The sequence below is a fragment of the Galeopterus variegatus genome, unplaced genomic scaffold (genome assembly GCF_000696425.1).
Source record: "Galeopterus variegatus unplaced genomic scaffold, G_variegatus-3.0.2 Scaffold1530, whole genome shotgun sequence".
In the NCBI taxonomy this organism is placed as follows: domain Eukaryota; kingdom Metazoa; phylum Chordata; class Mammalia; order Dermoptera; family Cynocephalidae; genus Galeopterus; species Galeopterus variegatus.
Window position 1 is genome coordinate 259,677 of NW_007727641.1, and position 23,993 is coordinate 283,669.

Below are 23,993 nucleotides of genomic sequence, written 5' to 3' on the forward strand. Positions count from 1 at the left end.
CAAGTTTTAGTAACTAAATAAAGTTATGGGTTGAAGAAGGATATTCTGAACTCATAGATAACAGACTCCTAGGAGATTATTAATAGTGATATGATGATATATGTAAATTTACATCTTTTTTTTTTTTTCCACTTCATTTGATTAGCATTGTCTGGCCGGCTGTAGTCTTCTTCATTTCATCCTTAAATAACCTTTCCACTTATTTATGTTCTCTGCTTAACTATTTAATTTGTACTGTTTACCCGAATTCAAAATGCAGATCTGGGATTACAGAATTTGAGCCATTATCCCTAAAATGTCCGTTCTAATCAGGCCATCATTCCAGAAGCTGGGGACAAGGCCACCAGTTAGAGTGGTTCAGCTCCTTAATCCCTGCCATTCCTCACTAAGGATTTAGGGATTCAATACCTTGCCGCATCCCCAGTCCTTGTGTAAAACACACACGTCTGTAAGCTTAGAATTTTCCTGTTGACATTCTTGTACCTTAGCATCATCTACGCTGAGCAAACAAAACTCCCTTTCCCTACAATATTTTCTCTTTAATGTAATTCAACCTAATTGCACACACGTCTGTAAGCTTAGAATTTTCCTGTTGACATTCTTGTACCTTAGCATCATCTATGCTGAGCAAACAAAACTCCCTTTCCCTACAATATTTTCTCTTTAATGTAATTCAACCTAATTTACTTGATTGTACAATTAACTGTATAACTCAGGTATATCCCTGAGACTTCTGCAAAAGTTGTTAACTTCCTTTGTGTTCCCCAAACACCAGAAAAGCAAGACTCCAACAAAGAAGAGAGTTTATTTATCTCATAACTCAAATTTATATGTGCTTTATGGTTAACAAGTATTTGCATATTCACAACCTCTGCTGTTTTGCTTTTTTTGTGTTTATTTCTGCGGCAACTCTTTGAAGTAAGCAAGACACTGAGGTCATCCAGCTCACTCCTGTCAAAGCTGTCATGCAAGAAGCCTCTCTGCTTTAAAATCTTCCCTATTCAGCTAACTCAAGGCAGTCTTTATATTTTTGGAAGGCCTCACCTCTCAGAGAGGTAGCTCTCAGCATTTCCACCTCATTTTCTAAGTTTGCGTGCACATTTGATATTAGTTTATAAAAGTAAAAGTATATATTTTATATGGAGATTTCTCATGCTAAGAGAGGCTAAAATCAAAGTCAATGAATAATTGTCTAATTCAAGGGTCACCAAACACAGCCTGCGAGTCACACCAGACCCACTGCCTGTTTTTGTGCATTACACAAGCTAAGAATTATTTCTTCATTTTTAACTGGTTAAAAAAATTGAAAGAAGAAGGATGCTTTATAAGACATGAACATTATGCAAAGTTTAAATTTTAAATTTTATACATAAAGTTCTATTGAAACCCAGCCACATCCTTTCATTTATGTCATGTCCATGACCGCTTTCACACTGCAAAGACAGAGTTCAGTAGTTCTAACAGAGACTGGTCCTTGAAACCTAAAATATTTACTATCTGTCCACCTTCAGAAAAGATTTTCCAATCCCTATGGCAACTGATGGATATTTCCTCCTCCTGCCTTGCAGGTGTAATGCCAATAACTAATATTTGTATTGTTCTATATAGTTTACAAAAATACTTTCATATTTCCCATTTTATTAATTACTCAACAATTCAGTAAGGTAAATATTTTTATACTCATGTTACAACTTAGACATCCAAACCTTGAAATAGTGATTCAACTGTCCCTGCAACTGGGAAGGAGAGGGCTGGAAAGGAGGGCTGGAAAGGAGTGAAGTTTTCCACACAAATGCTGCTTGAAAATGATGTGACCTAAATATAGTTCCATTTCACTTTTCTATGTGTCCTATTTGTCACCTTTGCTTTTCTTATCCCAATACAGAAACTTTCATGTAAAAGGTCATTCTTAGGTCTGCGGTGCTGCCTGTCATTTTTGAATAACAAGTTTCTCACTTTATTCTAGGACATTTTGAGCTGTGCACAATTTCCTGAATTGTCACACTGGCTCTTGCCTCTGTGCCATCTTACAAATGTTGTTTCCTTTCTCTCAAGTGCTATTATCTACCTGACTTCTAATCACCTCCTAGACCTTCGGCATACAGCTGAAACTACATCTCCCTCAGCCAGGGGCCAGCTCGTAAGTGCTAATTAGGACTCTGAGTCATTCTCCAGAGCACCTACTACACAGGCTTGCTGTTTTCCTGCTGGCCTCCCCAACTAGGATGTGGCCCTTGTGAAGCACATGCCATCTTATTATAAAATTATTCCCATTATTCCACTCAAATCCACATCAATATTTGTTGACTGAGTGAGAGAATTAGGGGAAAAGTTAATAGTTGCTTTCACATAATATATAATGGAGGTGGTATTACACACTATAATATTGTTGGGCTAGGGCCCACCAACCATTCAAGCCTGTTGTACATACTGGGTCACAAACCCCTCACATGCCAGGCTGGGTCACCCGACCCCTCACATACAGATCCACAAGCTAGGTAATTGGGAAAGATCCTGGGAGCCCCTGGCAGATGATACGAGCTCAGTCCTCAGATTCCTCAGCAGCAGCAGCAGCAGCGGCTTATAGCAGCTTCCAGCAGCAGTGGTGGTGGCCTCCCAGAAATCCCAGGGACCCTGGCAGCAATAGCTTGTAGCAGCAGCCTCCAGCAGCAGTAGTGGCCTCCCCGTGGACTCCCCTGGTGCATCCTGGGGACAGAGGGCACTGTGGATCTGAGCCACTTGTCCTTTATACTTAAGTCCGATAACCCAGGAACACCTTGGTGGAGTCAGACAACCAAAGAATGCCTGGGTGCACTGTGCATATTTATATCAAATGTCTGGCAAGATTCTGAACATCTGAGGGACCCTGACCATTAACCTTCACTTTCCCTACAAATATTAACATCATAAAGCCATGTTACAAGTCCTAAAAAATAACAAAATAAAAAAGATGTCCTTTTATGTTAGATAAAATGCTAAAGAACCTATATACAGACATGCATCAAGTTGATCCCTTTCTCTTTGTCTTCTGGCAGTTTGGTTTGTAAGTTGCCTTCTTCTCAGAACTTCAACAGAGAAGGTGTCAGTGGGAGGTTCAGAATCCAGCCCATCGCAGGCCCTCAATATGCTGCATCGTCAAGTGTGCCTAATAAGCTCACCAGCTGCTTCAGAGAAACTCAAGGGACCGATCCGCAGGATGGGAGTATCTTCTGGCAGTTTGGTTTGTAAGTTGCCTTCTTCTCAGAACTTCAACAGAGAAGGTGTCAATGGGAGGTTCAGAATCCAGCCCATCGCAGGCCCTCAATATGCTGCATCGTCAAGTTTGCCTAATAAGCTCACCAGCTGCTTCAGAGAAACTCAAGGGACCGATCCGCAGGATGGGAGTACACTATCATATGAGCGCACCATGGTTATTTCAAGGTGGCCGTGGGTGGTGAATGATCTCTCTATGTGTTTATTGAGGGAAGCATTTATCCTCTACCTGGTTGTAAATTTATGTGCTAAAAGATGTTTCCTATTGGTCCTAGCTTTAAGTAAGCATTCTTCCTCCAGAGAATATTCTGCCTCTTTAGACACGCACCAGGAAAATACCAGTGACAGTTCCCATTCAACAAGGATTGGCCCCGAGAGTCAGCACATCACGGAGTGTTTCCTGCAGACATAGAACAATTCCTACAGTCTCACATCACTCCCTGCTGCTGTCTCTGTTTCAATGCTGGGTTAGTGTAGCTGGCCTGAGAAAGCCTCAGTTTGGTATAAGTGGCCTTTAGCAACTCTCTTTAGCACCTGTTTGTCTTTTTAGAAAGAGGTTTCCCTCTAGTTTCATTAAGCAGAAGTCTGGAACAAAGCAGCTGCACCAGAGCCAGAAGGCATTGCTTCAATTAGTCCTAGCAGCAGCTGGGCATAGTTAGGTGTGGTTTAAGGCAAAATGGGTTAGATCTTTACTCCTCCACTAAATACCCATGTGATTCTAGAAAACAGGTGTTTACATTCCTACTTTCCAGTGAGAAATTGTCACAGATAGGGTAAGAGCTTTCTCCAAAGCTATGTAGACAGCAATTAACACAATGGACATTGAATCCTAGTTTTGTGACATGAGAGACTGCATAAATTTTAGCAAGTTAATTTTCTCAGGCTAAGTACCCTTACCTGCCTGCAAAATAAGAAAAATACTACCTCTTATGGTTTCATTATGACTGTAAAAGGTAACATGTATAAAGAAATGGACATGCAATAGGGCCACAACAAATGGTAATTATTCTATTATTCTATTTATTATTATTGCACATCAGTGAGAATATTCCCTTTAAAAAGCCAGTATTTCTTTTTCCCCCCATATTTTTTTATTGTGGTAAAATGCACATAACAAAATTTACCATCTTAACCATTTTTAAATGTACAGATCAGTGGTATTGAACATATTTATATTGTTGTGTGACCGTCACCACCATCCATCTCCAAAACTCTTTTTGTGTCTCCAAACTGAACCTCTGTACCCATCAAATAATAACTTTCCATTTCCTTTTCCCCCAGTCCTTGGTGCTCACCATTAATACTTTCCATCTCTGTGATTTTAACTACTCTAAGTACTTCATATAATAATGTTAGTATTTCTTAAATAAGAACTTCACATGCAACAAAGCATCCTGGGAAACAAGGACAAGGTGTCACATTCTCCAAACCAAAGTGTCAGAGAAGTGAGAGCTGTGTGTCTGCCCTTTCACAGAGCATGTTCCTGTGCTCTCTCAGCTGACGGCATTTCTCCTCCACGCTGGTGAGAGAGATGCTCTAAGACAGGCTTGAGTTCTCTAAAGCCCTTTTGAACACTTGAAGCTCCTCGGAGGGCACAGCTTAACTGGATTTACCTTTCTGACTAGTCAGCGCTGTCATCACTGCTCATGTTTCCTCACCGTGGGTGGATTTCACATTCATGCACTTGGCTTTCAGCATTCCCAGTATGCTGGTGTCACTCTGAGCTCAGACACTGCTCTCATACATTCAAAATGCTTTTCAGCCCAGCCTGTGGCTCAGATGAGCAGACACTATGAGATCATTTACCTGATCAAATTTAGGCTGTGAATAATTCCTTCTTTCTGAGCCATCATGAAAAATAAAATAAATTTATATACAGTTTGCAATGGACTGAATGTTCCTGCTCCCCACATATTCATATGTTAAAATCCTAATCTCTAAAGAGACAGTTTTAGAAGGTAGAGTCTGAGGGAGGTGATTAGGTCATGGGTGTGGAGCCCACATGAATGGGATTAATGCCTTATAACAGAAACCCCAGAGAGCTCCCTCACTCCCAACATGTGAAGATGGACTGAGAAGGCTGTCATCTGCAACTCAGAAGAGGGAGCTCACTGCAACCTGACCAAGCTGGCACCCTGACCTCGGACCTCCAGTCTCCAGAGCTAAAAGAAAAAAAAATTCTGTCATTCATAAGCCACCTAGCTTATGATATTTTGTTATAGCAGCCCAAATAGCTGGCACCCTGACCTCGGACCTCCAGTCTCCAGAGCTAAAAGAAAAAAAATTCTGTCATTCATAAGCCACCTAGCTTATGATATTTTGTTATAGCAGCCCAAATGAACTAAGACATAGTTTAAGCTTTTAAGAATTTAAAAATAGCATGAGTTCTTCTCCACAAAGTGTATATCTCTGTTTGGACTAAGAGTCAACTCTATCTCTTCTTTTATTTTTTAAGCCTGAACCAATACAAATATGAAAAGGGGATTTCATTTTACTGCCTGATTATGTTACATGACTAGAATCAAGTTCATGATAAAGAAGAGAGGGAAACTAGTATTTTTATTGAGCACATGACTATTACTTAAAATTTTTTTGAGTGAATGAAGAATTGAACCTCAGAGATAAGAAGGCATTTATTTACTTACTGTCCCTCAGTTACTAATTAGAAGTGTTGGAATTTGAAGCCACGACTGGCCAAAAGCCTGTAAGGTCAATTTTTTTGAAATCAAAAAATACTGCAATTTTTTTTTAAGTTAATTGATTTGTTTCATGATTTAGAATCATGACCTTTTATTAAAGGGGACATCTCAAGCACTCCATAAATCATCTGCAAATGATTTATTCAAGGTAATTGATGACAGAGCCAGAACCAGAATCCAAGACCCATTTCTAGCCCAGTTTGCTTGCAAATGACTATTGAGCCCCCATGCTGAACAAAACATGACTGCTTTTCCTATGCCTCACTTTATATAATTCTGTGTGAAGTGTGTCATTGTTTTCTATAAATCAGAAAATGGTAAAGAAATAAGTACTGACACATAGCACTATAAAGGGCCCCACCTACCAGGCCCTCTGCTGAATGGTTTTTATGAATTATTTCATTTAATTCTCACCATCTGTAATGGGTTTTTTGTTTATTTGTTTTTCTGTTTGTTTTGTTTCCCAATTTTCATCTGAAATGTCTAAGGATTACAGTGGTTAATTTAAGTCACAAAATTATGGAATGGAATTTTATGGGATTTGCACCCTGATTTGCCTGGCTCCAATATTCAGGCATCTCTACCCTATTATATGGCTTGAGACTGATTCCACACTGTCCCCTATCTTCTTCATCCTTTGGTGGACTCCAAATTGTATTCCCTCCCCACTTTTTCACTAAGGGGTTCTAAAAAGGATCATCAGTCCTTGATCTTGCTAAAGCCAATGGCGTTTTTCCATTCTCATCTGACGTAGCTTCTCAGTAACATTTAATGACTCTCCACTTCCCCTTGATGAAACACTTTGTTATCAGGGCTTCAACTTACTTACCTAGTTTTCTTCATTCCTCAGTGGATGCTTTCAAGCTCCACTGTCTGGCTTCTCTTCTCATAAAAGACCATTTTTCTCAGCTCTGTTTTCTAGCTATAGTCATGCCCTAGATGATCTCAACAAGTGTGTGTGTGTGTACGTGTGTGTGTCTCTTTTACATACACACCCACACATAATCATATACACATATGCACATACATGTATATACCTATACATGCATATATATATACATGTACATATACTTATGCACATACACCTCTCAGTGTCTCTCCAGATAAGACCTCACTGCTGAACTGCAAACATAAACCCAGATCCGAACTAAACATCTATTCTTGATGAGTAGTTGGAATCTCAAACTTATCAAAATCCCAAACAAAACTCATTTTCTACCCTTCTCAATTCATATCCACTATTCCCCCAAATAAAATAAAATCTCTGCTCCTGTGTATTCACTGCATAAACCAAAAAAAAAAAAAAAACAGTCTTTCTCGATTCCTTTCTACCCCTTACACTTTCTTTCCAGGACATTAGCAAGCCCTTTTGGTTCTTTCTAGACCCAGCTACTGTTATTATCTTTGCTATACAGCCATAGCCCAAGCCACCACCACCCTCCCCCAGGCTTCTGAAATGGCCCCAAACTGTTCTCTCCTCCTCTCCTCCTGTTCCCCTATAGTTCATTATCCATTAAGCAGTGAGCTGTTTTTTAAATAGTAAATCTGATATTTTCACTCTCCTGCTTAAAGTCCTGTCAGTTTTCAATTTCTATGTGTTCACTGACTGCCGCATTGGTAGAAATCTTAACAAACATGACATGTAGTATGTTCTATTTCATAGCAATCTATGTTTAGTCTCTCAAACACATAAAGTCCCAGTGGGGTTAAGATCCTCTGCAAAAAGGAAATGCAGGCAAGGTGAGATAAGAAATGTGCCTGCTATGAGGCGGCACTGATGAGGGTTTAGGAGAGGCTACTGGCTTTATGTGGGCACCTGAAACCACGATGGCTCCAGAACCTGGAACTTGACTTTTTACCAAATCAATGAGCTTGCTGTTGTGCACATTCAAGCCAGCCATGCAGTCCAGCTAACTCTGCTGAGCGATGAGTGAGCCCAAGACAGCACTTTTAGCCATGTTGAAATCAATAAACCCAGGGAGTGGGAGTTTTGTGTTTCTGTAGCAACTGCATGGGTCATGTTTTCTGGGAGTTAATGGTCTAGAGAATGAGAATGGGAACACAGGGATTAATTGTTTGATTCTTCATTAACTCAATAAAACACAGCAAGGCACATTTGTCTTCCACACAAAATCATACAAAATTCTCTCTTTATTAAATATACATTATTTACAGTTTAAGTCTTTCTTCTGTACAACGATAACCATAGAAAACAAAGAAATCTAAGGCTAACTTTTATTTTTCCCCATACAGTGTATTAAGACATGTTACATGGTCTACAAAACTGACTTGGAATGAGGCAACATCACTTGGGATTCTGTGTGAGCAACAGAAATCAGAAGATCAAAAGGAAAAGTTAGAATCCTGCAGATCAATGGGGGAGATGACTTGCTTTGTGCTTTTACCATAACAAAAAGTCTGACTTGTGTGTATTTTGGGGGAGAGGTCGTTTTGCATTTTATTACTTACTTATTAAAAGTAATCTCCATGTTCTTTCTCATTCCTCAGACAGGAAGGCTCCTGCAAGCCAGAGGAAGACTACATTCCCAATTCCTGTATGAAATGGACATTGCAATGCTCTTAGGGATTAGCAGACTGAAACCCATAAACCAAATCTGCCCTGTTGCCTGTTTTTTGTAAATAAAGTTTTATTGAAATATGGCTATGCATACTTCTTTACATGTGGCTGCCTTCCTGCCATATATGAGTTCTCTAAGGAAAGAGTAAGCTCAAGACAGCACAGGATATAAGAAGGCCTGTCAACTGCCAGATTCAGAAGGAGAAAATTCTTGGTCTTGGTCCTCACTATATGCATAGTCCCTCTCACAATAAGACTATGCTGCTTTGAACAAGTTTTGGTACTTTTTGAAAGAGTATTTAAGGCAGGACAAGGTTACACAGGTTGATACTGCCATTCAACGAGAAGAGACTGTGAATATTTCATGTAAGATTATTGGGATGGGGTTGTCTCTGGGAGAGTACGACTAGGCAGATGCTCATTGACATTATCTCTTCAAATTGCACTGGAAGTGACTACCTGTGGGGAGGCCTTTCAAAGGGTCTGCAGGGTGATGCAATGCTCCTGGTGCATACCCAGAGCCCTTTACATGCCCTCTGAGGCTACTGCTGGTATCTGATGCATGTGGGAATGTGCCGCTAATGAAAATAAGACCAGGCTATAATGACTAATACAATCTAATTCACCTTTGGTCATGGCCTAGAACTATTTCTACGTTGTCCTGATATTTTGTTAAGGGTTTTCCTGTGCTGTTGGGGAGGATTGAAGAAAACTGTCTTCCCAGATAGTGTTAGATGGTGGGTCTCTGGCAGTATGTACTGTCAGGGATGGGGAGTAACATACCTCTCATCATTATGGCATGCCCGTGGGTGGCAGCATCAACAGAGAGAAAAGAAAGACCGTTACACTGATTCCAGGATCTCAGGACTTTCACTCACAGGGGCTCTGATTCAAGATAGTGGACCTAGGGGAGCTTTCTGAAAGTTTCTTTTCTTTAAAGCTATATCTGGGTGCTTAACCTGGACAGGTCACATAATTGTGGTAATAGATCTAAAGCACCCTGGGAGAATCCTAGTGAAATAGAAACTTGAAAAAAGATGTGATTGAACTAGAGCTGAGAAGGGTCAAAAATGTCATGCAAAGGTGAGTAAAGAATTACTCATGCAAAGCCCATGATATTGCCTCTTCCCTTAATGTGTGAGACAGTGATCCAAATGCATTAAAGAGACTCCTGAGTTAGGAGCCGGGAAAGTGGGAAGAGCGCCGCCATGGATTGGTGTTGGAAGCAGTGCCCTTCTTCACTTCACACGACCACCAGCTGCTGCCGAGCCCTGTTTCCTTCTGGACCTGTCCCCAGCAGGTGTGGTTGACACACCGGTACACATTTTGCCTTCACCCTGCTCATGTCTGCTCAGCCACACTGTAGACTATAAACATTATAAAAGACAGACAACTAGCTTACAAAGTACAATAGTTCACTAGAAAATGTGCTTTTCTGTTCTTCCTCAGAGTACCTCAGTGCAAAATAAGAGAAAAAAAACCAAACACTCAAAAATAGCAAAACAGTTAATTATTAAAACCTTATATGAGGATTCAAATAATCAACACAAAAGGGAAATGTTTCTCTCCCTACCAAACAGATATGTATCTAAGTTTTCCTGGAGAATGCTTGTATAACAGCCCTATTTTTACAAAGTGTGTGTGTGTGTGTGTGTGTGTGTGTTGCACTTTTTCCCCTTTAGGTGGTTCGACTATTTGAAATTTGTGAATGCAGAGATGAGAATTAGGGGTGACCAAAATCTACAAGCCAGATGGCTTAACAAGTCAAAATGTGGGCAAGGGATGAGAATAGAGGTTAGGAAAAACCCAAGAACAGTGCATGGAAGTAATTCAATTACATGATGTGTCTTTTAAAGAAAACATGTTCAAACTGCATGAGAGACACGAAATAGCACTCAATTATCCTGCAAGAATTCTGAAAGTTTTGAGTTTGCTTGCACCTTCTTCCATTAACTGCCTTTGCCATCTGGGGAAACAGTAAGCCTGTTTATTTATTTAGTCTTCACATGACCTGTGGGACGATTGAGGACTAAGTATGTCCAAACCTATAGATGAAGGGAGAGTGAGTGGCAGAAATACACAAGTGTCTCAGAAGCCTCTTGGGAGGCTGGTGCTACCATAATAAGTTTTAGGTGGATTGTGGTGAAGGGGAACTTCAAAGGATGCCAGGGCAGCTGGTGGACAAACTGTCAAGGACTTTTCTAAGAAAAAATTCAACAGTCCTGATTCTTATCTCCCTAGATATCTTGAAGAATATGGTCTCTTTGTACCTCCCAGTGTGGCTCCTCTAACTGAATTAATATTCTGCAGACAGGGGCATGTATGACCTTCAGGATTGGAAAATTTCACCCAGGGCATAGAGAAGAGACCTCACTTAGAGAGACAACACTTTTTAGTCAATTATTTATGCAAAGATAGACGTTATTGAGCTCTCAGAGATTTTCCTGAGTAGCGTCAAAACGGTTCATCAGGACAAAGGAGGGTTTCAGGAAGAGCTGGACAACAACAAAGCCAACCTCAGGATTGTCTGGAAGAGCAATGGCATGCAATAGGTCACAAACAGACAGCAGTAAGAGAACTGGGAATAGACAAGAAGGGAAGCAGGAGTGGAGGTTGCTATAGAATCCCGAGTCTTTGCGTAAGTCTAACTACTAGAAAGGAAGACTCTTAGAGTCCCCCTATCAGAATTAAGAGTGTAGAGAATTCAGCCTCCCCCAAAGTATGGCAGAGGCAGAAACTATTTCTTGATGTCCCTAAAACGTCAATCCATCTCCTTCTACAGAAATCTACATGCACAGATAGGTGTTCGCTTTGAGGAGGGGTAACAAAGCATCTTATTGAAGGTGGAAGTGATAAACAAGAAACAAAATTATAAATATTTATCAGAAATTTATCAGTTTCTTTCCATCTCTAGCAAGCGCTTTATAGAAGTATTTGTGCAGGACCTTCACACGGCGGTGTATAGCACTTTATATATACCCCAGTTAGAACAACATATGCTTCCCCGGCTAGACTTTGAGCTCCCCAAGATCAAGAACAAGGTGTATTTTATATTTGTACACCAATGCCTAGCATAACATCTGGAGTGCTGGGCATTCAATAAATACTTCATGAATGAATAGAAAAAGAAGAGAACAATCCCTTTTGTTTTCATCCTGCTTCTGCTACCCTGTGGTGAGCATGGCTCTGACAAAAGGTAGAAGTCAGGTTAATGCCACCTCTTCAATTACTAAAGAGAACAAAATTGTTTTAAAAAATCAGTCCCAAGATCCTTAAAATAAATTTTCTATGTACAGTTGAGAGTGAATAGAAGAGGCTAAGCTATTCATAAAAATATATCTAGAGAAATGACAAATGTCTATTTCTCTACACAAATTCTCATAGAAACCCTGGCAATCTAGCCTGCACACACAACAGATGATGCATTGAGTGTTATACATATTTTAGGATAAGCAAATATATATGGTTGCTTATATAAATACATTTGTTTGGTGAAAATAATATCAATGAAGCAGCCTCCTTAGAATTTGAAATTGCAAAACTATTTTTTGTTTCACTGCAAAGTGACCATATTCCATAAAATCTTTTTGTAAACAGCAGTTACCAAAGACTGAGGCTTAAAGTGAAGGAGATTATGGTGGTCCAGTTGGCCAGAGCATGAAGTCAGGAAGCAAAAAAAGGTGGTTAAGGAGGGATTCAAATGCTTTCAAAGAATAGTTTTAGATTATAATTGTTCAAGGATGGAAACACTCACACAATCAAACAATTGCATAAAAGTAGGTGGATCTTGCTACTACCAAGGAGAGATAGGTAGAGTTAGCACTTATTTCTAACTGTAAATAGTGTTATGCTTTGGAGGGTATAGCTTGCTTGCATTTTATATGCATCTAGGAAAAGTTAGAGTGTTCTCTGGAGTTATGAAATAATCCAACCCTGTAAAAATAATTCTGCCTCTGCCCTTGAGATTTAGCTATAATACAGACTGATTTAGCCCTGAGACTGCTTATGAGTGATGTGCAGATTGCATTGGCTTGGCATCCATTTTTAGGTCTGCGGGACATAGTGTACGTGTACAGCTGGTCTGCACATGTGGGAGGATGCCAGGAGGTTTTGTAGTACAGGTAGGATAAGGATGGAGCTTCACAAATTCTTAATCTACAGGAAAATCTACAAACACATATGAGTGGACGAGAAAATCAAATGCTCTGAATTGGCCTTTGCTAGTCCTCTGTTTCGTCTGTCAGCGCTATGTCAGCAGAATATAGATCCTCGCTTCACAGAGACTTGAATAATGAAGAGTTCCAGCTTTATTACTCACACCTCCCCTTTCCTTTCCATTTCATTATTGGAGATGCTTGAGGCTAAACCCGCTACACTTCATGGTGACTTTTATTTCAGGGGACAAAGGAATATGTAGCCAAGCAAAAGGCTGATTTACACAGCCTATCTATGCAAATATAAAATTCAAAAGTGAAAATCAGAAAAAGGAGATGAAAGGGCAGGAGGAATCAGTATTTAAAGATCTTTCATCATATTAAAGAATCACACATCTTACTAAAGCTAAAAGAAAAAGAAAGGTATCCTTGTTAGAATCACTTTAAAATAAATTTACTTTAAAAAGCATACACACACACACACACAATGGAGATGATGAAGTGATTAAATAAAAATCCATGGAACATTTTAAGGAGAGAATGTGTATTTGTAACTACATTTAAAGTTGAGAAATACGGTTACAACTAAATCCTTACCCCTCAGTCTCCGAAACTGAAGGAAAAGCTGTGGACTTGAAATGGGATGAAGCTAATAAGATCCTCCGAGTGAGCCTCCTCACGCAGGAGATGCTAAGTAACCAGAGGCAGGAAGCACACTAACAACAAGATGGAATGTCTGTTAACCATCAAAGCCGGCAGACAGAGATGTGGTAATTGTTTTCCAAATTGAATCTTCCTTGTAAAGAGAATCCACAAGTACTTTCCAGATCTGTGGATCATTATATTGGCATTTCCAGTATCCTAGGACATGTACATTGTTTTGTGTTATTTTCCATTTACCTTTTTCTCCAGGATGGCTCGGGGCACAGAGTTAGGAATATCGCTACAGCAAAATCATCAGGATTCTACCACCACCTTATAGATGAGCTCAAGACACCTGCTTGAAGGAGTGCCTGTGATTTTGTAACCACCTCATCTGGGAGTTCAAGCCTGTGAAGAGGTGTGTGTGTTGTGGTACAGGGGATTTATACACACAGTGTGTGGCAGATTTGAAAATGGGATGTGCTGCAGAACCCAAGAGCTCCTCTGAAATCAACTGTATAGTGGACAGAATGGATTCATTATGTCTGTTCTAAAATGTGAAACCTGCAAACTCAACTCACTTTCTTCACCAGGTCTTTAGTGAGTGGATGGAAGGGAAGAAGTCTGGTATTTCTCTTCTTTCATTCAGTTTTAATTTACTTTTTTGTTTTGTCTTCATTTTTGTTTTTGTTTTAAAGCTGAGTTAAGATGGTTTAAGCTTTTGCATTGAACCAGGTACTATTTGAGACTTTTACTTGAATTTTTTATGCTGCTGCAACTTATATATATATATATATATATATTATGTGTGTATATATATATATGTATTTTTACTTCAATATAATAATCCAAGGAATACCTAAATAACATTTCTTTATGTGTGTATATATATATGTATTTTTACTTCAATATAATAATCCAAGGAATACCTAAATAACATTTCTTACAAAATTGGAGGAGGTATTTTTGAAGTTATGGAACATCTACTTTCTAGCAGCTTTCTTTTTACCTCCTAGCTTCAAGCTACTATTTCCATGCTTTTGCTAGGTTTATGCTATTGTGCGCTGCTCTAAAGTGTCAGCCCCAGGAGACAGTGGTCAGAAAGGACAAAAGTAATTGCTCGCTACTATCAGCAATTCTATATTTGAAAATACTTTCAAGCTACTATTTCCATGCTTTTGCTAGGTTTATGCTATTGTGCGCTGCTCTAAAGTGTCAGCCCCAGGAGAAAGTGGTCAGAAAGGACAAAAGTAATTGCTCGCTACTATCAGCAATTCTATATTTGAAAATACCCAGGGGATAAGAGTCATAGTGAGAAAGGGGGATGAGTTAGGGTAAGAGGGTTCCTGTGGTAAGAAAATCAAACTAATGCAAAATGCACCTCTCTTGTTCCTTTTCAAATGCTACTGAAGCAAACCAGGCCTCTAGGATATTCTCTCTCTGCCCTGGGTTCCCTGGTACAAATGGACTTGAGGTGGAAGAGCTTGTCACGCATGACTATTATATGCCTAAGTCACAGAGCTCAGGTTCAAAGTAAACCTGTAAGACTGAATGGCTCAAAACTGAACAAAGTGTTTGAGAAACTGGAAAGACAGAACTGAATACGCATGTGTGCACATGTGTCTCTTCCTTGTCTACAACAGTAAAGGCAGTCTCCTGTGTGGTCATTTTTCACCATGATTGGTTTGTCAGAGAAAAAGGCAGTGGTCATAGCTGCCTGTTCTCCTGGGCTAGGTCAAGGGGATCAAGGTTGTGGTGGGTGCAGGTTTGTTCCAAAAAAGAAATGGCAAATGAAAAAGAGAAAGAGAATGACCAAAATTAAAAGACTGGAGAGAGAAGACAAAGAGAGAAAAAAACGAACAACAAAAAAGAGTATTAGGCAACCCTGCAGTTTTTCAGATGAAATATTCCCGTTTACACTCGCTGACTGTGTTTTGCAAGTCAATATCATTTCTGAAGGAACTGTCCAAATTTTCAGGATATTCCTTCTCCTTCATCTGGCTACTGCGTTGTGACTGCTTATGCTGGTAAAGGAACCGGGTCATGATGCCAATGATACAGAAGATGATAAATATCACCACTGCTATTACTCCTGTAGAGAAAGGGGAAGGGAAGAAAGAAGAAAATTGTCACAGATCATCAGCTCAAGAGAGATGATTCAGTCTAGACAAGGGAGGCACTTAGGAGGGGGAAAACACACACACACACACACACACACACACACACACACACACACACACACACAAAACTCAGCCACATGTCCTGAAATTAAAGACCTGCTGAAATACCCTCATCTTCAATTACTATAAAACCTTCTTTCAGACCAGCTGAGAGAAAGCCAGTTTAAATCACAGTTGGGTTTGTTTAATGGACTAAAAATGTCATCTTATAAATATGGTTTTGGACTAGAAAAGAATTTCTTAGTAATTTTTTTTAAGGTCTGCTTTAAAGAATGTGTCATTTGTAATTAGCACATTGCCTTGTTACCTTGCAAGTAAATATTTTAGAAATACTTTAGCATCCTAGAAAACAATACTTAAATATCTCACATCCCGATGCATGCTCCCTTGTTGTAAATTTGTTTCATATTATATGTTTTGCTAAAAAAAAAAAAAAGACATTTCATTAATAATAATATGCTTACCAAAACTTTATGGCATTCCTACACTGCTCTGCACCCCACCAGACACAGGTTAGCACACAGATGGGATGCCTCTGCCCTTGAAAAACTCAGGGTTCATAGAGATGGCAAACTTCTTCAAAGTCCTGTCAGATCCCCTCTCATTTTGATTGTATGTAATTTTACTGGTTCTGTTTTGCAAGTTGTCCTGGATGACCCTAAGGTCTCGCCACTATTTTTGTCAGGAAGCATACTGGGACATAAAAGGCACTATCAGCAAAGGGGTGGTAAAAATGTGGAAGTGGGGAGAATGTGTCTGTACATAAATGTAGGCTTTTTAGCACTAAAGTATTTGTAAATATTTATGATAATCAAAGGTTATTAATTCCTAATATATTGTACATTCTGCTGTTCTGTTTTTTCTTTCTAAGGAGAGTAGATATGGAAAGAAATGTCTATTTTAGGAAGTTATTGTGGAACAGACTGCATTATGATTTGCACAAGTGTAGATATTTGAAAATTAAATATATGGATTGCATATCTTCCACCAAATGTTTGTAGAGCTATGGCTGTGATTAAGATTTCTTATTTATACACACACACACAAACATATATTTTGAATCTTTGTTTGTTTGTTTGTTTGGTTTTTGTGACCAGTAAGGGGATCGTAACCCTTGGCTTGGTGTGGCCCACACTGTGTTCAGCCAGTGAGAGCACCGGCCATCCTTATATAGGATCCGAACCCGCAGCAGGAGCGCCCCTGTGTTCCCAGCACCGCACTCTCCTGAGTGAGCCACGGGGTCGGCCCTTGAATCATTATGTGGCATATTCACCGGCTATTTTAGAACAAAGCAGAGTAAAACCACTTAAGTTAACAAACCTATAAATATACTGGTAGGCAGTGAGTGCTTCCCATGAGTGAGCTTTAGGAGATGAAATAGGGAACTGGTTTCTACTCCTTCAATGCATGGGATATTCAGAGTTAAAGGCTGTGCAAACCTCCAGGAACTACTCTTTGAGAGATTCACAGAGCATGTAAATGGGTGGGAAAAGTCAGCAGTTCACAAAAGTCTTTTCTCCACTTGTCAAATGGAAAATTGTAGGACGAGAAATAGGCACAACATTTCCCCCCACATTTCTTGATGCCAAACAAACAAACAAACAAACAAACCGAGTTGGACCCACTTCTCTGAAGCAGAAATTCAGGTCAGACATTTTCAGAACGTCCTTAAGGGAAGGTCATGATCTTTCTTCCTTACGATCTTACTGCAACAGTGCTCCCCTGGGCTTCCATTGCCATTTGTACTTCCTTCCTCAGAAAAGTATTCACTGGTTGTATGGCTTGTTTACTTGTCTCCTCCCCAGCCAGGCTGTGAGTTCTATGCAGACAACATCCATGTCTTTCATCCCCATAAGCCTCAATTTGGCACAGGGCCTGACCCATAGATGGGCTCATTAAATACAAGTTAAATGAATGGATACTAACTTTTAAAAGGAGAGTTCCACGTGATGTGGCTCAGTTTATCTAGGCTGACAGAAGGCAGGGATGAAGGTACCAGATAGGGGTATGGTTCTTGGATGGAAATGAATTCTGTCTCTCGCAAGCATCTTACATTAAACAAGGCTTGGGACTCATTCTGTGTTGTAAGACCCAGATAGAAAAATCAAGCTACAGCAGGCAACAGCCACGCTGAGGCAGAAAAAAGGGGTGAGACCAACAGGTAGTGAGAAAATGGAAAGCAAGGGAGGGGGTGGGGAGTTGAGCTCACGGCAGAGCAGACAACATCTGCATCTGTAACCATATGTGCTGCTGGATTTGTAACTATAGTCCCGTGGGCTTCACCCTGCTCATTAGATCTAGCCCAAATCACTTGGTAGAGAAAACTGACAGGACTGCGGCTTCACCCATCTGTCCTGCCCCAATGTGGCTTCTTCCCAATATGTATTTTATTGGTCTGCTTTGTTTGTGCTTTAGGAAAAGTGACAACTGGATGAGATGAACAGGATGCAGGCTGCCTGTCTGTAAGGAAATGCTCCAGATGTTGACTCAGAGCTCAGCTGCCTGATGAATCAGAGGCGGAATGAATCTGCAGAGCTGCTGCGCTGGGGGAGACGGTGCCTTTGATCACTCAGCACACATGATGATTCATAAAAAGTCTCACAGTCTTACAGATATAGTAGACCCCCTCATCTGCTGGGAATATGTTGCAAGACCCTGAAAACTCTGGATAGTAATGATTCCTCCAGATATCATATTTTTCCAATGTGATAACTGAGATGGCTCCTAAATGACCGTCTACTAATGACTACTGGGTGGGTAGATACACAGTGTGGATACACTGGACAAAGGGATAATACATATCTCGGATGGGAAGGAGAGGGATAGTGCAAGATTTCATCTTGTTACTCAAAATGGAATGTAATTTTAAAATTGTGAATCATTTCTGGAATTTTTAATTTAATATTTTTGGGCCATGGTTCATGATGGGTAACTGAAATTGTGGAAAGAGAAACCATGGGAAAGGGGGAACTACTGTAATGTAGGGTTCTGGGTGCTGTATGGCCATATTAATGAAGGCTTCAGATAAATTTTTACCAAGGAGAGGATCATTTGCGTCTTTTTGCTTTCAGCAATAATGCATGGTTTACCTCCAATGACCGCTGAATCACTTCGAACTGCATTGGTGAGTGGTTCCCGCTCATCCGTCTTCCCAAAGGGATCTGAAAGGAGTCAGAAACATAAGACTTCATTCCTCTCTTAAAGCACTGTCAGGAGGTCTACAATGTGGAGATGAGATGACACACCTGTGGATTACGCCAGGTGCTCTCAAATTCTTGTAAGTTAGCATGTTGCATGGAGCCCAAAGATACACAAACAAAAAAAACATTTGAAATACACTGCCTTCAACCCATAGTTTCATGCTCAAGTTAATTTACAGGCAACATGCAGGATAAGGGGTTGAACCAGATGATGGTGGTACACTGTCTATATGCCCTCAATCTGCCCCTGAGGTCCCCTGTTCCTTGGCTAGACAGTTCCTGTGCATGACAATGTCTTCTTCCCTCAAGCACACGTGCCTCTCTGCTTGAGCATTTTCTTCAGCTGCAAGAGGATTCTGAGCCTTTCGAGAGTGAAGGATGAAAGCCCTAAAGAATTACAGCACCCCCAAGCAATCTCACTGATAAGAGATGGATGGTACTACATGTGCATTAACATATGTGGCACCTATGTACTATATGTATATTACCACATATCATATAAGAAAAAAGAATCAAGTTTAAAGGAACACAGATCTGGATCTGAATCCTTGTTCTGACGTTTGTTGGTCTGGTGACGCTAAGCCAAATCTACTTTTAAATATCAATTTGCATATGTATTAAAAGGGGGTAATGATGCCTATATGTATGTACATAATGCGTATTAAATTTTCAGGACCTGGTGGCTACTACATACTTAATAAATTGCCACTATCATTATTATTGTTGTAATGGCACGACATTATTAATGTTGTATCACTTAATTCTAGGGAAATGACTACAACAAAAGTATTATTTTTTCCCCCTTGACAGATAAGGAAACTAGACTGAAGCCATAAAATAAATAATTTGTCCAAAGTCCTACAGCTCATTCACAGGGCTGAGAATTCAGACCAAAGCTATCCAGCTGCTTTTTCTATTTTACCTCACTTCTTCTGGGAAAATACCAAGATAGGTGACAAGCAGGCAGCAGCAGAACTCAATCCCCTTTCTTTGCTCATAATTAGTAAATTATTTGGTAATTCTTAATGCCCTACTTCATGATATCAATACAGTTTTCACATGTCATTTAAATTGTCTCATCTGTACAATGGAAAAATAGAGTCTCTACCTTGTAAGGTTTTATAAAAATTATACAGGTTAATGTTTATAGAACAGTGCCTGATGCAATGTAAGTGCTCAATAAATCTTGCTTCTTATTGTAATTTTGCTTATTATTACATACACATGCACACATGTGTGAACATGCACATAGCATCAAAGCCCAGAAGGAAAAGACCAAGTCTTACATATCATGTACTGCAGCACTTGCCACATTGCCATGTATAGACACACATGAAAGATATTGGGAGTATTTCTATATGATTGAGTGAACTGAGCATTGTGGGTTAAGCTGTTTGTGGTGTATTCAGGGTTTTTTTCCCCTAGGATTCATGCAACTGGAGCTGATGCAGTCAAATAGGAAGGACATTACATTGTAGTTAAAGAAGTGGAGTATTTCTATATGATTGAGTGAACTGAGCATTGTGGGTTAAGCTGTTTGTGGTGTATTCAGGGTTTTTTTCCCCTATGATTCATGCAACTGGAGCTGATGCAGTCAAATAGGAAGGACATTACATTGTAGTTAAAGAAGGGGCTGGCCATGGGACAAGTGTTCTGGATTGGTGGCATTGATAGGATGGGTTTGGTGGAAAGAACTGGGGATTGGAACTTGAAAATACTATTAATCATCTTTGCAAGCTTAGATAGCACACATGCACGTATGTATGTGTACATATGTAGACATATATACATATGCCATCAATCGATGACTGTGTGGGTGATGGTGATGATGGGGTGTGTGTGAGACAGAGGGAGAGCAGGCAAAGGGAAGGTGGAAAATGATAAGTCAGAAGAGGAGAGGAAATGGAGAGTGGGAAGGGGGATGGTAGAAGACAGGCAGAAGGCAGGGATGTAGAAAGGAAGGAGGGAAACTAACCACTTAGCTGTTAGATCTCCTACATCTCACTGTCCTCAAAAGCTTGCTGTTCTTGTCTATCACTGTGTTAATCCTCCTTCCTGGCATCACCCCTGCTTCTTTATAAATATTGAAATCTGAACCATCCATCAGGTTCAAATCACAGCTTTTTTCTTACTCCAGCTTACATTAGTTTCTCCCTTATTTAGTCCATGTACTACTTTTAGTACTATAAACCAATGAAGCCTTGATTTTAGCCCAGATTTCTCCATTCTTAGCATATTTTGCTGATGATACATTAATATAGATTAATTCAGTTTATTAATTCTAAATCTCCACTATTTAACAACACTTCAGATCTGATAAAATAACACCTTCAGTAACATGACTACAAAAGTAAAGAATTACCAAGTCTATGTCCAGGCGTGTTAAAAACCGTCTGCAAAGTAACCCTCAGGGTAGTTATTCATTTATTGCAATAGTGGTTCCACTCTTCACAGCATGTCTAAATTGTCTTGAACAAATTTAGAGCCATCTTTTAGTTGTAATCCCCCCCATAAAAAGAATGATTCAGCTTACATACATATCTATCTACTTACCTACCTGCCTATCTGTAATATTCTTCTATATATATATTATATATATATATATATATAATATTTCATTTCCACTTTTGAAATATGTTAAACTTCTATACCTGCAACTGATGATTTACCCATGAGGCATCTTCCCTGATTACTAAATATGCTAAACGCGACCAGAAATTCACAACTCAACTTACCTGTGAGTATTTCCCTTGTACAGGTATTCTGCCTTCCAAATGCTAAAAACCCTCCTCCCTAGGCCATTGCACACAACCAGATTCTTTATAAATCTATCATGAGTTCATCCAAAAAGAATTATTTGCTCTTTTCTCTCGGTTCCATACTACCCGAAACTCTGTTCATACCTCTGTTGCAGCATTACTCACACTGCATTACGATATGATGTCAGGCATTCAGTGTCATCCCCTAATTCCCTGAACCATGATCTTCCACCATATTTTCAGTTTTCTGAATTTAGGGACTTTGAAAGTGTCTTGGTTTTTTTTGTGTCTGCACTAACTGTGGAAGTTATGACAGCTTAAAAGATGTGTGGTGAATGAGGCAAAAGGGAAACACAACAACCATGTGCAAGACCCCTACCTCCAAATGGTTTTTAAAATAAAAATGATAAAACCTAAGGCAGTAAAGTATATCCAGTCCATTCCTGGAAGAGAAGATAGGCGGAAATACTTAAATATCCTACTTAAATTACAAAAAGTTTCAAAGCACACATTAGTTTTTTACAAAGTTTTGCTGCTTTGGCACTGAGGATCCTGGGGTAAGGGTCTTGGCTAAGGGTCCTGCCATATAACACAGAATGCAAATTTCTGAACACAGTTCTCAAGAAAAAAAAATTTCTTTGACACATGCAATAATAAAAAAAAAAAATGCCCCACCTTTTATCTTCCTATCATCACATCAACCACCTATTACCCATCACTGTTGACATAATTGTGGCTTCAAGAGAAAATCACCCAAGCACTTTTGTAACAATGGTCTTTCAACACCTACTATCGTTGTTACTAGTGTGTGTTGGGGGATGAGCAGAGGGTAGGACAACACCATAGTAACCTGAAAGTTTTATAAAAAATCTCGGATCTAGCCTTCTCACCACCACTACTTGTAGATCCCACATTACATAGCAGTATTAGCAGTAAAATCTGAACAAAACACGTATCCCGTGCATTTAGGAAAAGCTTCCCAGAAAAATATGGCAATAACCCCTTACCCATATAAAAACCATGTCAAAGCATAATCTGAATGAAAACTATATTATTATTACTTTTTCTATCTATATTATGTCAATCTGTTGATATGTTTTGATGCCTCAGGTTTAACCCAGGTTTATTATGTGTGAACATCTTGGAGACCTTGCTGGCCAGGGAGAGATAGCCCCTCCAGGGCTAGCTAATTCCTAGACATAGTGAAGAACTTGCCTGCAAGCATGCTTTTTATATACAAACCAATCATTCCAAAGCCAATATCCCCAACAAACTCCTTTGTCAAACGTGCACCCACTGAGCCAATATTTCTCCTGCCCTAAATCACTTTAGGGCCAGGTGTTGGACAACTACAGAACATCCCTATAGCAAAGATTATTCAAACTATTCAATACTGAACTTGCTCCAGCTTGCCTACCCTGCCTCGCCCACTCCTCCCTTCATTCCTTCTGCCTCCTGACAGACTCTGTACTTCCCCATATGGCTCTGAGTGATATAGCATGTCCCCCTTGTTAAGAACCATAAGAAATACACTCCTCTTTTAAAGGCATTTGTCTCTCTCCATGTCTGTCGCTGTATCATATCTAATTAAAACAAATTTCGTATACATTTTAAGACACCCAGAATGATGGTGACTAAGGAAAGGTAGAAAAGGTACTTTAGAGAGCAATAAGGCAAGAGAAGACATATGAATAATGGCCCTGTGGGATTTTCCTATATTTAAGAAAGGCTGATTTTATTTCCTTCAGATACATACCCAGAAGTGGGATTCTAGTTTTATTTATTTTATTTTTTTGAGAAATCTCCATACTGTTTTCCATAATGGCTGTGCCAATTTGCATTTCCACAGCAGTATATACAAAGGCTCCCTTTTTTGCACATACTCAGCAACACTCTTTATCTCTTGTCTTTTTGATAATAGCCATCCTTAACAGGTATGAGGTGATATCTCTTATGGCTTTGATTTTCATTTCCTTGATGATTAGCAGTGTTGAGCACCTTTTCATGTACCTGTTGGCAGCTTTGAGATTTTCTTTGAAAAAAGGTCTATTCAGGTCCTTTGCTTATTTTTTAATTGGGTAATCTGTTTTTTGCTATTAAGTTGTGTGAGTTCCTTATATGTTCTGTATATTAGCCCCATATGCTTTGTAAATATTTTCTCCCATTCCTAGGTTGCCTTTTTATTTTGTTGACTGTCTTCTTCACTGTGCAGTTTTTAGTTCGATGTAGTACCACTTGTTCATTTTTGCTTTTGTTGCCTGTACTTTGATGTCATCCAAAAAATTATTGCCAAGACCACTGTCAAGGAGCTTTTTCCCTGTGTTCTTTCAGGAATTTTATGGTTTCAGGTCTTACATTTAAGGCTTTAATACATTTCAAGCTGATTATTTCATATGGTGTATGACAAGGATACACTGTCAAGGAGCTTTTTCCCTGTGTTCTTTCAGGAATTTTATGGTTTCAGGTCATACATTTAAGGCTTTAATACATTTCAAGCTGATTATTTCATATGGTGTATGACAAGGATAC

The 23,993-nt window shown here is 39.5% G+C and overlaps 1 protein-coding gene across 1 annotated transcript in view; it reads right to left on the minus strand.

Moving 5' to 3' along the window:
- Positions 1-15,215: 15,215 nt before the first annotated feature.
- Positions 15,216-23,993, minus strand: part of LOC103594322 (contactin-associated protein-like 5) — a 113,754-nt gene continuing 104,976 nt past the window's right edge. Inside the window, exons 6-7 of the mRNA XM_008577539.1 lie at positions 18,595-18,666; positions 15,216-15,417 (exon numbers count right to left, since the gene is read on the minus strand). Of these exons, the coding sequence (XP_008575761.1) occupies positions 15,221-15,417; positions 18,595-18,666 (269 nt within the window). The 3' untranslated portion in view covers positions 15,216-15,220. The remainder of the gene's footprint in view (positions 15,418-18,594; positions 18,667-23,993) is intronic.